Source organism: Acomys minous, assembly GCF_964271855.1.
Source record: "Acomys minous genome assembly, chromosome: 4".
NCBI classification, from domain to species: domain Eukaryota; kingdom Metazoa; phylum Chordata; class Mammalia; order Rodentia; family Muridae; genus Acomys; species Acomys minous.
Window position 1 is genome coordinate 53759648 of NC_140486.1, and position 17356 is coordinate 53777003.

The window sequence follows — 17356 nt, forward strand, 5'->3', positions numbered from 1 at the left end:
CAGATTACATCTCAATTGTTATCCCCTCACTTGTATCTTCCTGTTCCCCCCCTCCCTCCCACTTTTACCCTATTCCCCTTCCCGAGGCCTATGACAGAAGGGAGACTGACCTCCTCCCCCACCATATGATCACAGCCTATCAGGTCTCATTTGGGTAGCCTGCTTCCCCTTCCTCTGAGTGCCATCAGGCCTCCCCACCAAGGGGAATTGGTCAAATAGGGGGCACCAGAGATCATGTCAGAGTCAGTCCCTGCTCTCTAGACAACTGTGGAGAATGTGCTGTCCATTGGCTAGATCTGAATAGTGGGTCTAGGTTTACTGCATGTATTGTCCTTGGTTGGAACAGCAGTTTGAGCAGATCCCCCTGGGTCCAGACCCACCAGCCTTGATGGTCTTCTCTTAGGGTTCCTGGCTCCTTCCATTTCCCCATTTTCCCATACCTGTCTCACCTGGAATCCCAGTTGTTGGGGGGATGGTCTGATGTATTTTGATGCTAATTAGTGCTTGCTGTCTCTGACCCACCTTTTGCTTAATAAAAAGCCATCCCACCTAGGCAGGGCAGAGGAGATAGGTGGGGCTAAGAGAGAGGAATTCTGGGAAGAAGAAAGACTGCCACGAGAAAGGAGAAAGGAGAGAGACCTGAAGGGAAGAGAGGAAGGCCGCCATGGGTTAAATGGAGGAGAAGCACATGGCCGGTGTGGATGGAGAATGCAGCCCAGATGAAGAACACTAGCAAGTATTTGGGATTATGGATGGGAGGTAATTTGATAGAAATTATTAGAAGCAAATGGTATGTGATTGAGACAGGGATCCCATGCCTGCCCCACTATGGGAGGTAGTTTAGAGGGTTGATATCTGCCCTGTCCCGGGCTAACTAAGGCTATTTTAAAATATAACAAGTGTCTGTGTCTTGATTGATTGCTAGCCAGACCTACAGCTTATACATGTAATTTTAAAAAACAATACTGAATAGGAAGTTCCAGCATCTATCCCAATCCCCCACTAAATGAAGACTCTGAGAGGGCATCCCTGTTGGGCTGTGTCCAGTTATAAGTGAGTATACACCATGTGTATATTTCTTGGTCTGGGTTAACTCACTCAGGATGATCATTTCTAGTTTCATCTATTTGCCTGCAAATTTCAAGATTTTTTGTTTTTAATAGCTGAGTAGTATTCCATTGTGTAAATGTACCACAGTTTCTTTACCCATTCTTGGACTGAGGCACATCTAGGTTTACAGATTCTGCTATTATAAATAAGGCTAGTATGATCATAGTTGAACAAATGTCCTTGTTATGTGGTGGAGCATCTTTTGGGTATATTTCAAGGAGTGAAATAGCTGGGTCTTGAGGTAGCTCTATTCCCAGTTTTCTGAGAAAGTGCCAGATTGATTTCCAAAGTGGTTATACAAGTTTTCACTCCCACCAGCAATGAAGGAGTTTTCTCCTTTCTCTACATCCTCGCTAGCATGTGGTGTCACTTGAGTTTTTGATCTTAACCATTCTGATGGGTGTAAGAGAGAATCTCAGAGTCGTTTTGATTTGTGTTTCTCTGATGACTAAGGACGTTGAACATTTCTTTAAGTGTTTCTCAGCCATTCAATATTCCTCTGTTGAGAATTCTCTGTTTAGTTCTGAGCCCCATTTCTTAATTGGGTTATTTGGTTGGGTGGTGTTTAACTTTTTGAGCTCTTTATATATTTTTGGTATTAGTCCTTTGTTAGTTGTAGGGTTGGTGAAGATCTTTTCCTAGTCTGCAGGCTGTCGCTTTGTTCTGTTGACAGTGTCTCCTGCCTCACAGAAGCTTCTCAGCCTCATAAGGTCCCATTTATTTATTGTTGACCTTACAGCCTGGGCTGTTGGAGTTCTGTTCAGGAAGTTGTCTCCTGAGCCTACTTCTTCAGGATGTCAGTGGATACTGAATGTCAGCTGAGACATCCAGCCTTGAGGACTGAACAACTACTACGTTCTTGGACCTTCCATTGGTAGACATCCGTTGTTGGACTAGTTGCACCACAGCCTGTAAACCAGTCTAACAAATTCCCTTCCCCATAATGATTCATTGTATGAGATTTGTTCCTCTAGAGATGGCTCAGAGGTTAATTGCACTGTCTGCTTTCCAGAGATCCTGAGTTCAATTCACAGCGCCCACATGGTGGCTCACAACCACCTATAATGGGATCTAATGTCCGCCTCTGGCCTGCAGGTGTACATGCAGATAGAGCACTCATATACATAAAAATAAATACATATTAAAAAAGAAAACCCTGACTAATACACTGCTAGTAATTAAATGAAGGCTTTCTTATTAATAATTTGGGTAATAATTTTCACACACCCCCCTTTAAAAAGACAGAGTCAAACCTCTTTCCTTTTCACTGTGAGGTTAGATTTGCTGACTCTTTTTTTTGTTTGTTTGTTTGTTTGTTTTGAGACAGGGTGTGTAGCCCTGGCTGTCCTGGACTTACTTTGTAGACCAGGCTGGCCTTGAACTCATAAAGATCCAAGTGCTTCTGCCACACAGGTTCTGGGATTAAAGGCGTGCACCACCACATCCAGCTCTACTTTATATTATTTTTAAATACAGGGTTTCTCTGTGTAGCCCTGGCTGTCCTGGACTCACTTTGTAGACCAGGCTGGTCTTGAACTCACAGCAATCAACCTACCTCTGCCTCCCGAGTGCTGGGCCACCATGCTCAGCCCTGATTTAATGACTCGAGAATGTAGTGGGATCAACTAGGTCATAGATAACATTGTGTTTTCTCTCTCATTCACCTCTGGCGTCTCTCACTATAGAAAAAGGCAGTCTATAATATAAGGTCACTCAAGAATGCCTATGAAGAGTTCCAGATGGTAAGGAATGGAAATCAGCCAATCATCAAGCAATAGAAGAATTCTTTTCCCAGCTATCTGAGTGAGAGATCTTAGACTGGATTATCCAGTCACAGTCAAACCCAGACAATGTTGGGTTTGTTCCATCCTTCGTCAGGAATTTGAGTCACTTCAAAATCATTTATTCATGGAAAGTATATGATAATGAATGTTGTTTTGAGCTGGTCAGTTATAGAAATGATTTTTCATGCTTTAATAGATAACTAACAAAATTAATATTACTACAATTTTCATATAATGTATATTGGACAGTTTCTAAAATTCATGTTTCAGGTCAATGTTATGAGTTTTTCAAAGCATTTGAATTTATAGAACATGGGCCATTTCAGCAAAATAGTTTGAATATAGAATGACAGAGCCAGGTGTGGTGGCGCACGCCTTTAATCCGATCACTCAGGAGGCAGAGGTAGGCAGATTGCTATGAGTTCGAGGCCAGCTTGGTCTACAAAGTGAGTCCAGGACAGCCAGGACTACACAGAGAGACCCCGTCTCGAAAAACCAAAAGAATATAGAATGACAGAACTTTGATAATACTGTGGCATGTTGATTAAAAGATGCCAACATTATTAATAATCCAGAAATATCTTTATTGCTGTCTGCCTATAACTGGATCTGTTCTAGTAATTTCATTTTTACTAAAATAATTATTTTCTTAAGACAAATACCCAAGATTTTTAAAGCAATTAGGATATGCACATAAAAAGATAAAATCTTGCTAACCCACATTTTGGTGCTTACCATCTTATTGTATTTTTATTAATACATTATTAAAATGTGAGATCATATGGTAGATATTTAATATAGAATTTTAATGCTAGTTAATACCCATTGTATTATAATCTTTAAACATCTAAGTCTAATTTCTTATATTGCCTTCATCACTGCAGATCACGTTACTGGTATATTTTCCCAGCAGCTTGTGCTGGCCTACTAAACACAGAAAGCATTCACTCCTTTCTGAAATAGCATTAACGCCTCATCATTCTTCCAATCTCAAGAACACCTCAGTGTAATCCATTGTCCCCTCCATCTTGCCTGTAAGACCTGGCTGCACTTTCTCAACCCTCATTTCTTGTATTTTCCAATTAATCTTTTATTTTTATTGTACCCATCAGTATTTTACAGAAATCAAAATAAAGTGCCAAACCAGAATTACACATGGCTTCTGATTTCTTTTAAGGTTAACCCTCATATATTATTGTTATTTTTATATCACATTCAGCCTGCTCAGCTTGCTACCCAGCTTGTTACCTGGACCAGGTTCCTAGTTTGGCCTTGAAACTTCTCTTCCAGGTAATTAAACATGGCTCACTCCTTTGTGTCACTCAGTCCCGGGTTCAGAGGGCACTTCTTCAGAGAGGACTGTCTTCTAGAACAGCTCATCTATAAAGGCTACATTACTGTTCAGTTCTTTTCAAAGCCTCCTTTGACTTACCTTGTCTTCTCTGAATTATTTGACATTGTATGTTCATGGGTAGAACGTCTGCTGTTTGTCTCTTTTTTAAAAGATATATTTTATTAATTTAGTCATATTATATCTCAATTGTTATTTTTTAAATATATTTTATTAATTTATTCATATTACATTTCTTTAAACAATAATTCTAGCTGATTTAACACCATGTCCCTGGTGTTTAAAAGAGATCTGGAGCCGGGCATGGAAGTGACTCTTGGGATAAAGCACTTGCTGTGCAAATGTGAGGACAGTAGTTCAGATTGGCAGCACCCATGTAAAAGCCAGGTAGGTGCGAGGGCTGCCCGCAATCTCAGCCCTCAGTAGGCTGAGGCCATGGTATTCCTGGGGCAAGATGGCTAGCTAGATTATCTGCAGTTGTCAGCTCCAGCTTTAGTAAGAGGCCATGCTTCAATAAATAAAGTGCAGATCAATTGAGCAAGATAGCCAATGTCAACTTTGGACCTCTATATGCATGCACACTTATGTCCACACACATGTATATGTCCACCACATTCACATGCAAAAAAAATCACATCTAAAAAACCAACATATGTCCTAAGACAGATGATCAATATGTATATTTTAAATAATGATCTGTACTGATATTTCACTTAATGACTAGTAGGTTAATCATGACTTGTTATTTAGAGCTCTATAGCTTTTCTTATTGTTGGTAAGTATATGTACATGCATACTATATAAGCTGGAAGCATGTAAGCATGTATAGGGCACATGTATTATATTTAGTTTCTAAAATTTAAGAGTTTAAAAGATGACAAATTACCAAACTACTCTCCCCAAAAATGTTATGTTTTTGTAAGGATCCCTTATGTGAGAGATACTCTTTTTCTCACCTGGAACAACAATGTGCATTTTTGTGTAAAGACCGACATTTACTGTTCTGTTTTGGTCTAAGACTGTGTTTCACCCTGTAATCCAGGCTGGCTGGGCACTCCTGGCAATCCTCCTGTCCAGCCTCCTTAGTGCTCAGCCAGCCACGATGCCTGGCTAAAACTGGCATTTAACGGTGAAAGGTGACGGTTCATATAAAATGTTTTCATTACTGAGAGACATATTTGCTATGATTATTCACCTGTTTCCTTTTAAAGTAGCCTCTTCAAAGCCTTTGATCATATTTATACTGATTTACTGTCATTCACTGGTAAAAATCGCTCTGTTGAGTAATGATCCATTGTCTAAGTTATTCTAAATACCATTTTTACAGTTTGTCACTTATCTTTTCATGCTGATTACAGCTATTTTTAATTTACCAAATTGAAAATCTACAGTAAAAATAACTAAATATTTTCCAGTTCCTTAAATTGTTTTTAGATTTGCTGTTGGCTTAGAAAGTCTTTTAATTCACTACATACAAATATCCAAATATTCTCTTCCAATTTTTTTTTAAACAACGAAGAATAGAATGCGTTACAGCTGTAACGTGAGGGTAATGGCTTTCATGGCTTTGTTTCCCCTCAGCTAACTTTCGAGGTGCAATTTATTTTTTCCCTACTTTCGAGGATGTGAAATTGTGACGTGCAACGTTTCTGTATTAAAACTCCCTCTCTCTCCCTCTCCTCATTTTCCTTAAAACATGCCATCAAACATACAGAAACGTTTATGGTCCGCGAGCCCATTTCCTCCCTTCAGCAAGTTGAGGAAAAAAAAATCTTTTATTGCCAGATGTAGTAGTGCTTTGATTTTAGCACTCAAGGAATACTAGATCAAGAGATTCCCCACATTTTGCCAAAGCACAACATAACTTAACTCAAGAAACGTCGTTGTCCCCGAAGCTGATTATCCCTTTAAAAATGAAGCTAATCGCTTTTGAATGCAATACGTCAGGGTTCTCTTCTCAACGCCCGCAGGTTCTAGCGTTCAGTTGGGAAGAAGGTTCAGAAAGAAGCTATGCAAAACTCAATCAGCCACCCAGCCCCAAGAGCCCAAGAAGCTAATAAAAACAGGTAGTGGGGGGAATCAATAGTCTTAATGGGGGGGGGGTGTTTAGTGACAACCCTGTGATCTCAGTAACCCGACTTACATATATCAGAAAAGAGAAAACTGTTTATAGTCGCATTACTGAAGTTAACACTTGATTCCTGTGTCGCAGAGGGCAGTAATATATTCACACATGAGAGTGTTCTTGATTTGAACTTTGCTAATGCCTGCTCTGGTGGCTCAGGCAGTGGGGAACTGAATGCTACTCTCACCCTCAGGCAGGGTTCCCCAGGGAAGGGTGGGACACCTGAGTGACGGGAGCCGGCTTGTTGCAACCGGCCTAGGTCATCCCGGGCTGCTGCACTGCTCCTCAGCATCTCTGCAAGCAGAGTTCACACCTTGAATCTCCTGGGGCCAGGCCCAGCAAGCATCCTTCCGCTTCCAGCCATAGACCGCCGCTGCGTCTCCCTAGCAACCAAGTCAGGAAGAAGCGCGCGTGTATAGGCGGAGTCACGTGCTCCCAGGACTTCCGGGTTCCAGTCGTGACTTCCGGTTGTCAGTCTCCTGACGCGCAGCGGCTGCGGCGGGGACGCGGTGGAGGCCAGGGCTCCGTGGGCCGGCCTCTCTCGTCCTCGTTCGCTGGTCCGAGATGCATCCGCGGCGCCCTGAGGGCTTCGATGGCCTGGGCTACCGGGGAGGCGTGCGGGACGATCCAGCTTTCGGCGTCCCCTTCCATGCGCGCTCCTTCGGTTCTGGGTCGGACCTGGGCCACTGGGTGACGACGCCCCCAGATATCCCGGGCAGCCGCAACCTGCACTGGGGCGACAAGAGCCCTTCGTACGGGGTGCCGTCCGCGCCCACGACACTCGAGGGCCCCGCGGAGGAGCCCTTTCCCGGAGGCGGGGACGGCCCACAGCCGGGCCGGAGCAGCGGTGAGGAGTGCGGGGCCCGCCCGGGCGGGTAGGCCGGCGGACTCCGGAAGCGCGCGCAGGGCACGCCTAGATCCTTGCACACGCTACTACACCCTCTGCCCTCCTTTCGTCCTCTGCCCCGAAGGGATCCTCTGCTGCACGCTATTTGTGCTCTCGGATCACCACACTAGGTGACATCTGCGTAGCCTAGGTGACATCTACATAACCTAGGATGCATGGATAGGAAGGAACGTTTTGGAGCTCAGGAACGTTACCACCGATGTCCTGAAGCGAGAAAGAAAGAAATTAGATTATTTACTGTTGTCTGATTCACTTTGGCAGGTGGATTTTCTTGATTTAGTTAATTGACTCATAGCTTTGTGTTTTGGAAAGACGTTTTTTAGCCTAGGCAGATTGGGGTTAGAGCCTGGCTCTACCAATCAAATCTACCTATATTTTCCCCCTGAACTCTCAATTTTAATCTCTTTAAGACTTGTCGAATGACTGATTATTTTTACGAGGGCTAAATAAAATTAATAACAGTTTAATATTGTAAACATGCACAGTAGGATGTCTTTTCCTTCACTTAACTTTTCACCGTGGTAGTCCTGAAGTTAGATCCCAAATCCTACAGTTTTCTCTTCTCCCGACCTAAAACCTGCACTTGATGTCGTCGTAAGCAGTTCCTCTTCATGGACTATCAGAGAGCTTCAATTGCAGCACTGCAAGAGCTACCTATGTTTAACCTCTGTTTTATTCTAAGAATGAAACTATCTGGCTCTTTGCGAATAACAAGTTGTACCACTAAGTATTAACATTCTATAGGTAGTCAGGACACTCGTTCCTTAGGTTTTACTTGGATGTGCAGAAATGTTTGATTGAACTGGAAGATCCTAAGTATTAGGAAGCACACAGGAGGCGAGGGAGCATCAGTGACTCATCCAGTGAGGAGTTTGGCTGTTACCTTGTCTCATTGTGTTGTACTGGTCCCAGGATAATGCTGGGAAGCTCTTTCTGAATGAAGCTAGAAGTGAAATCATTCGGAGCACAGGTGCAGTTGCTGTATAGTTGCCGTTGTTAGGCAGCAAACGTTTTAGTCTTTTCTTAAATTACATCTTGATGGTTGCAAGGAGGAGAAATGGCTGACACAACCAGTGTTATTTTGAAGCTGTTACCAAGTTAAGCGGCTGTAACTTTGCAACAAGGAGAGCCCTACATAATTAACAGCACAAAGCCTCCCCAAGTCCTTGCAGAGATGCCATGTGCACTTAGTATTTGTGTGTATAAACACACAAAAGGAAGTACTTGATCATGACAAGGGAAGCTTTCTTCTTAGCTTGTCCATGTTTCAGGGGGAAGCAGGTGGTTTCCCCAGGATCTTGCTTGCATGGCCTAGTCTTACAAGATGGTGTTCTCATCATAAAGATCGTGGCTTCATTTGAAAGGACAGAGGGGAGAGAGAATGGTTTCTTGTGAATGTTGGTATTAAAAGCCCACTCCCCTGGCTAGATTACCATTAGGGTTTGGATTCTTTAGTCAGGAGAAAGACTTCTATTTTGACATGTACTAGGTGTTTTTAGCTGTTAGCTTTCTAGCAGTGCTACCGAAGGGAGCACACATGTACCTAGGGGCCTACCACATTGGATTACACAGTTCTTCTTAAAACTATTTGAAACCTAGGATAGTAGGGAGAAGCTGTACTTAACCAAGTACTCTCAAATGAACACTTTTGAGGTGTTTTACATGCAACTGTCATCCCTCAGTAATAGTAGATGACAATTGTACAGCGTAAGTGGTCAGTTTCTTAGTGATCAGTCATGACTAGCCATAGAAACTTTAGAATGATTTTAATCAGAAATTAAAATTGGCAGTCCTTAGCTCTACACTAATCAACATAGTCCCTACAGTGATTTGGCACTTTTTAAGATAGTTGTCTTTGATAACAGTTAAACTTTCTAAGATTTTTAAAACAGTCACAACTTAGAAATACCCCAGCTTTACAAGCCCTTGTGACAGCAGTCCATTAGAAGGAAAGAACAGTTACTCCTTTAAGAAGAGGCCCCTACCTTGGAACTTGCTATAACCTCCACCAGAGTCACAATTTAAATTGCCTCCCTATCCTACATCAGAATTCAAGGTTTACATGAACAGCATGTTACTCTAAAATCCTGGTATCATAGTAAATACAAATCTTGGTTATGAGTAATCTTATTTCTTTTATTTTAGAACAGTTGAATAGATTTGCCGGATTTGGTATTGGACTTGCAAGGTAATGTTTATTCTAAGGATTTTTTACTTAAGAGTTTCCCCTTTAATGTTGATAGGTTTTATTAACATTATATACTTTATAGGAATTCAATACTTAGAGTCTGTAACTTGATTTTTTTCTAGAAGAGGTAGGACCTAGTCTTTCCATTGCATAAACACAAAGTGGTGTTGTACTGAATGTGGTAGTAACTTTCAATGGCTACTAGAATAGAATAGGTCAGTTATTAGGCTGGAGTGAAGTGTAATCTTCCTTCTCAAAGTGATAATGCCCCGAACCTTTCCCTAGACATTGCACTGGTACCCAGGTGGCTTTGCAGTGTAGAGGCTTGGTTCTTATTTTCAGTTACCCTTTGGTGGTCAGCCTGTTTTGGTTTTGTTGCTGCTTATAATGGTCATTATAGCTAAGAACATTTATCAGTCTTATTTATAGTATTATGAATAAAAATTCACAAATATTGGGCTTATGTATTGCTTATCCTTCATACCAGAATGGCCTTCGTCATTTAAAATATCTTAACTAAAAAAAAAAAAACTGATCATGTTTAAATATTAAAACCTTAGGGATAAGTTGGGTGTGGTGGCACACGCCTTTAATCCACGCACTTGGGAGGCAGAGGCAGGTAGATAACTGTGAGTTCGAGGCTAGCCTGGTCAACAATGTGAGTCCAGGACAGCCATGGCTACACAGAGAAACCCTGTCTCAAAAAAAAAAAAAAAATCCTATCACTAAAGTACCAAGTACATCAAATAAAAATTTCTAGAATGAAGATCTTGAAAAAACATTGACTCTTCATATGAGAATTTTTTTTTTTTCGAGACAGGGTTTCTCTGTGTAGCCTTGGCAATCCTGGACTCACTTTGTAGACCAGGCTGGCCTTGAACTCACAGCGATCCGCCTGCCTCTGCCTCCCGAGTGCTGGGATTAAAGGCGTGCACCACCACGCCCGGCTGAGAATTTTTTTCATAGGACATTTTCTGAAAGGGAAGTTAAATGATGTGGCATTTCTCATGTCAAACATACAGAGATCAATTTCATCGTTGTACTGTAGATAATATATATTTACAAGTTTGGGGATCTAGGTTTCATTTATATTGAATTTACTGTTGGTCTCATTTGCTGATGTATAGGTATTAAATCCTCTTAATTGTGAAAATGTAAGAGTAACTTGAGGTGTATATACGTTATAAATAAAATCTGTATATAGGCATGTATATTGACATATGTAAACTATTTCTGTATAGTCTCTTTACAGAAAATGTACTGGCCCATCCTTGCATTGTTTTACGCCGCCAATGTCAGGTAAATATAATTTCTTATTTTTCTGAGACAAGCCTAATCCTAATTAGAAGCACAGAATTCTGATAAAATGACACGAAATTTTGTATTCGTTATTCTATGTGAAATGCTCCAAAATGTATAATTTGTCAGTTCTCCAATTTGTAAGGTGTAAAACCTCCTCAAAATCTTAAAAGTTATCAGGACTCTGAAGATGTTTTGCTTATCTAGATCATTTCTGTCAAGGTTCACCGTTTTAGAAATTAAAACTGATGTACTTTTCATCTAGCTCATTAAAATAATAATGCATTCATCAGATATCAACATAATCTTTACAAAATTTATGTTTGTTTTTTTAAAAAATGTCTTGATTGTCTGGAGTAATTGGAACCAGCTTCTTGCATCTGCTTCTGCAGTCAGTTTGTTATGTAATGTTGTTTTAAAAGAAACAAGAATATTTAGCCTCCCACACTTGATGTCCTTGAAAAGAGGAGCATTTTTATTTTCAGATAATGTGCCTTCTGAAGTGAATACTGAAGCTCACAATTGGTGGCTTCTTAAGGGTTATGTGCAGTGTGAAATCTGAGGCAACCTAAAATTTAAAAAACTGTTACACTAAAAAGTCCCCATTCATTTATAATGCATCTAAATGCATTATCATTTATGTCCATACATGATTCTCTGTCACCCCATATTGCTTATTTGAAACACATTGATTCACTGAGATTTGTGCCCAGATACTAAAACACTGAAGTAAGCACACCGACATTCATCTTCATTGGAAGACCCAGTTATCTCACAGGAAGTCTTTAATCACTATATATTCTTAATGAGATATATATTCCTCCAAATTATTTTTACATTTATTAAAATGTATTAATTATATAAAATATTTATACAAATTTATGACATTTTCATACATGTATATCATGTCCTTTGCTTTTTCTTGTACCCATTACCTTTCTTTGTCCTTTTTCCCACTTTCTATGGATCACCTTCTTATTCCCAAATAGTTTACATCCTACTTTGTTATTATTTCCTTAATTTACAAAAAAACCGGTATGTTCTACATATGAGAAAAATGTATGATATTTGTCTTGAGACTGGCTAATTTTGCTGAGTCAGATCTCTAGTTCCTTCCAAGGTGTTATTTTCATGACTACAAAATAATAGTCCTCTCTCTCTCTCCCTCCCTCCCTCTCCCTCTCCCTCTTCCTCTCTCCTCCACCCCCCCCTCTCTCTGTGTGTGTGTACAGCAGTTCTGCTTCTAGTTTTCATGAAGGACCTCTGTAGTGCTTCCCACAGCAGCTGCACTGAATGAGAGTTCTTTTTCCTCACACTGTCACCAGCAATTGTTTTTGTTTGCTTTCTTGATGATAACAGTTTTAACAGGGGTGAGAGGGAATCTCAATATGGCTTTGATTTACATTTCTCTAATGTATAATGATACTGCATCTTTTTTCTTGCATATTTTTGGCCATTTGTATTTCCTTCTTTAAAGAACCTTATTTCCTTTGCCTACTTATTGGTTGAATTTTTGGGAGTCTTAGTGTTTAATCTTTTTAGTTCTGTATATATTCTGGATAGTTGGTTTCCTGTCTGATGTCTCACATTCATAGGCTCTTTGTTGTTTACTTTGCTGAACAGAAGTCTTTTAATTTATGCTGTCCTATTTGCCATCCTTATTTCTATTCCTGAGGAACCAGAGTCCTTTTCAGAAAGCCACTGCCTGGTCAAGATTTTAAAGTGTAGTTCCTATGAGCTCCTTGGTGAGAGAAATCATTCTAAATCTTACTAAGGTGTTTCTGCCTTGTACTTGGAGAAAAGTTGACAGCAAACACTCTGAGAATTTTTTTTAAACAAACAACAAAACAAAACAAAAAGCAAGCTCACTTTGTTAACTTACAAGTACATACTTGGTCTGAGTGTGTAGTTGAACAGCTGAGCATATGCTAGGCCCAGGTTCAGGGGTCAGTACTGCAAGGGGAAGGATGACTGTTTCATGTGGAAAGTAACGGTTTATATCAAAGTGATAGTTTGACAGGGTATTTTAAAAAAGAAAAAAATGATGTTCTGGGATTAAAAAGTAGCTAAGTAAGTTGCAAATTCATCGTGTAAGACTTTTCCCTCATTACAGCTATCCTCAGTATGTAACACAAAATGTTAATTAGGAAGATGATATATACTTATAGATCAGGATTTTATGTAATTACCCTTTATACTTCTTCACCAAGGATACTCTTAAATGAAGATTGTTTTTCCTTTCTGTGAGTATCTGTGGTGAAGGATATAATAGGAAAGTACAGTTGATGCTACTACCTTGATGATTGTAAAGAGCCAGCAGTGTTACCAGTATGGTGAAAAAGGCAAATAGTCCCTGCATAAAACTAAGAAGCTATTTTGAGCTTGTGAGACCTCTGGTAAGGTGCTGGAGCTCTTAGCGGTTATTGGCCTGCATTGTAGTAGGTGCTATCCTGTAGCTTAAATTCTTTGCAAAATAACTTTCCCAGATAACATTAAGACATTGTGAATCAGTACAAATTAACCTGTTTATACTGTCACTGAAAAATTAGAATGCATAGAAAAATAACGACCTAAACAGCGTTGGTACTTGTAGATGCCTTAGAACAGTAAAATTAATTTGTATATATTTAAATTGTGGTGATATTACATTATGATATAGGAGATGTCATCTTGACATATTTGCCTGATTTATGATTTGTCCATTGGTTGTAAACTATAGTAGTTTAAAAAATGCTTGGTCAAAATGAGTATGAGTGTGAGACTTAATTCCAGAGCTTAAAAAACCTCACTTGTCAAGCATCCTCCTCCTCCTCATCGTCTTCAGTACTTGGCATTTTATGTTCTAGTTGTCGTACTGCACTTATATCATCATATGCACAGCACTTGATGGTTTATTTGAAGCGTTTGTATTTGACTTTAGACCTTAACTGTGGTTTATGCTGAACTTTAGATTTCAATGGCCTTATTTTTTTCTTGACCAAAACAATATTATATGTTATTACAGGTTAATTACCACGCTCGGCATTATCATCTTACTCCATTTACAGTTATCAACATTATGTACAGCTTCAACAAAACTCAGGTGAGACTCTGCTCTATTAAAGCTGTGTATTTAAACTTGTTAAGCGTTAAAATAAGAATTCTCCTTTGAGTCTTCCAGAATTTCACTTAATTCAACAAATTTGCAAAGAACTATGCTAAGTTCCAAGAATTTAGCAGTAGGTAAGGTAAATACAATCAAGAGATTTAAAATTTAGTCATAGAGACAAAAAACAAAAAACAAAAACAAGCAAAAACAATTAACAACAAAACCAAGGTAACAACAACAACAACAACAACAACAACAACAACAACAACCCCCCAGCAGATTGTGATGCAGTTTGTGTGGCCCAGCATGAGACCTGTAAAGTAGTTCTTTGTGTAGATGAGAACATGCCACCAACTGATGCGCTCATTAGTGTTTTCATTGCGGTAACAAAATACCTGACAGACACAGCTAAGGAAGGAAAGGTTTATTTTGACTCAAATTTTGAAACAATATCATCTCTCAGGACAGTGAAGACATGGAGGCGTGAGCTCAAGGTAGCTGATCACATTAAGTCCATAGTCAGGAAGCAGAGACACATGAATGCTGGTACTTGGCTTTTTGTCATTTCTTTAGCTCTTTTTTTTGTCTTTCTTTCTTTCTTTCTTTTTTTCTTTCTTTAGCTCTTGATGGCTAAAGAAACGATGCTGGAGTCCCAGTGAGGATCCGGTAACTATAGTGTAGGCCTCCAACCAGACCCATGACTCTTAGCAATGAACATTTGAAAGTAAACATATGTGGACAAAAGGCTATACTGTGTGATACACTACAGCTTCTGTGACAAGATTTTTTGTTTGTTTGTTTTATTTTACTAGGGGAAGGAGAGGGATTTTGGTGCATGACGTGTAAATCATACACATTCAATAAAAGTTAAAAAAATCATCTGTAGCCATTTCAGCATCTGAGATTTGAACATATGCCATGTGTATTTATAATAAGTCAATGTAGGGGGCTGGAGAGATGGCTCAGTGGTTAAGAGCACTGCCTGCTCTTCCAAAGGACCCTGGTTCAATTCCCAGCACCCACATGGCAGCTCACAACTGTCTGTAACTCCAAGATCTGACACCCCTACACCGACACATGCACATAAAATAAAATTAAATAAAATATTAAAAAAAAGGAAATGATGCTGTAAATCTTTAGGGTGGCTCTTCCTTCTCAGTTAAACATTTCTAATCTGTTGGCCGTGAAGATTGACGGCTGCAACTGATGTTGAACACAGGGTCCGATATGGGAAAGTGGTAAGAGAGATGCTGGCTTGCATGATTGTACATTGACTTGTCAGAAAGTCTGCTTCTTAATGCTGAGGTAATGGTTTTACATGATGAGGTTCAAAGGCAAAAGGAAAAGAGAGGTTATAATTTTGGAGACTAGATATAATGCAATATAATAATACCTTGTAGCAGAGGTTGATGGTAAGAAGAGATTGAAAATAGCCCATGAGGTAAGCAGCATCTATAAATGGCCTTCTATGGTCTGCACATTTTATCCTAAAATCTGTAAGAGGACCATTGATGTTTTAGAGCAGTAATTCTCAACCTATGGGTTGTGACCCCTTGTGTGTGTGGGAGTATCAAACGACCCTTTCATAGGGGTTGCTTATTAGATATCTTGCATATTTGATATTTACAGTACAATTTATAACAAAAGCAAAATTACAGTTACAAAGTAGCAATGAAAATAATTTTGTGGTTGGTGGTCACCAAAGCATGAGGAAATGCATTAAAGAGCCTTAGGAAGGTTGAGAGCCACTATTTTAGAGTGACAAGAGCACTGGGAACAAATTTGTTTGTATCAAAATTGGTAATTTGACTTTTAAGAACTTTTCCACATAAATACTTGTGTACATGTATAAAAATGTATATGCAAGGATATCATATTGTGGTATTGCACACAATAATTAGCCAAGATAGCTGGGCGGTGATGGTTCATGCCTTTAATCCCAGCACTCAGGAGGCAGAGACAGAGACATGTGGATCTCTGTGAGTTTGAGGCCAGCCTGGTCTACAGAGCTATTCCTCGAAAAACCAGACAGAGGTGTGTGTGTGTGTGTGTGTGTGTGTGTGTGTGTGTGTGTGTGTAAAGGAGGGAGAGAGAGAGGAATTAAAAAAATGAATGAAAAAAATTATCATGTGCAGCAAGAGGATTTTAGTAAAGTAACAATGGTACATTTATTTGGCAGAATACCAGGAGGCCTTTACAAATGAGAAGATATCTCTGTGTACTGATACTGAATGATCTCTGGGTTATTTTTTTAATGTTTCAATGTACATCAATTAAAAATGAACAAACAAAAAATTGTGCATATTTCCATGCACATTGATATTCTATAATATGCTGAGCTGTCTCTGGAGAATGAAGAATAAAGCTTATGCTGGGGAGTAGTATAAAAAAGGAACACATTTTTCTCCTCATACTGTATTGCTTCTAATTTTACAGTATTGCTACTTTATTTATTTTTTTTACTAATAACAGATTAATAGCGATAATAGCAAAACTACTGTTGTTATTGTAGTAGAAACAGTGAACTTTTGTAGAGTTTGATAAATATAAGTAATAACAAGGATAGAAATGAGAACATAAATTTATAAGAGGCTGAGAATTTTTAGAACTATGATTGATTAGATAAGAAGAAAGGGAAATAAGTGATTTGGATACAAGTAACAAGTAGGAGCTATTGAGGGAAATAGGAAGTACAACAAAGAAGGAAAATGGTGCTTATGGGTGTGGCTGAGTGAAGTAGGGGAATATGAAATTTGAGATACCTACAGTTCGTAGAAACAGCTGGACCAGTAGGGAGTTGAGTATAGAGATGCATGAGGTTTTAAATAAGCTAACCAATCATTTTGGAGTACTTTATTAAATGGACTATTCATCTTGGTTGAAGTTAGGGTGCCATGAAATATTAATAGTTGGGGTTACTGTAGTGGTACAGGCCTTGGGATCCTGCTACTTGGGAGATTGAGGAAGGAGGATCAAGAGTTAAGGTGAGCCTCAGCCATCCTGGGTTGTGTGAGCGCTTGCTTCAGTAGAACAAGAACAAAGTGGGAGAACCCAGTTAGTTACAGTTCTGTAAGATTCATATTAGAGTAAGCTGGGCATGGTGGCGCACGTCTTTAATCTCAGCACTCAGGGAAGCAGAGGCAGATCGTTATGAGTTTGAGGCTAGCATGGTCTACAAAGCAAGTCTAGGATAGCCAAGGCTACACAGAAACCCTGTCTTGAAAACAACAACAACACACAAACAAAAAGACTTATATTAGAGTAATTCTTATTATGAAATATCAGCAAACCTTCAATGTTATATTTCATTAAGGATTTCTGTGTCCCATATTTAGGCATTAACAGAACTATTTTTTGTTGTTTTTGGTTTTAGGGACCAAGAGCCCTATGGAAAGGAATGGGAAGCACATTTATTGTCCAAGGAGTCACACTTGGAGCAGAAGGCATAATTAGTGAATTTACACCTTTACCGAGGTACACGTGTGGTCCATATTAGTTTTATAT

General features: G+C 39.5%; 1 protein-coding gene across 4 annotated transcripts in view; it reads left to right on the forward strand.

Moving 5' to 3' along the window:
- The first annotated feature begins 683 nt into the window (after window positions 1-683).
- Window positions 684-17356, forward strand: part of SLC25A46 (solute carrier family 25 member 46) — a 32680-nt gene continuing 16007 nt past the window's right edge. The window contains exons 1-5 of one of the 4 annotated variants that reach the window (XM_084779628.1): window positions 684-759; window positions 9423-9465; window positions 10707-10764; window positions 13769-13846; window positions 17226-17326. In XM_084779628.1, the coding sequence (XP_084635754.1) occupies window positions 702-759; window positions 9423-9465; window positions 10707-10764; window positions 13769-13846; window positions 17226-17326 (338 nt within the window). In that variant the 5' untranslated portion in view covers window positions 684-701. Of the gene's footprint in view, window positions 760-5975; window positions 6312-6345; window positions 7218-9422; window positions 9466-10706; window positions 10765-13768; window positions 13847-17225; window positions 17327-17356 lie in introns of those variants that run through there. The other 3 variants (XM_084779627.1, XM_084779626.1, XM_084779629.1) reach the window with 3 other exon arrangements.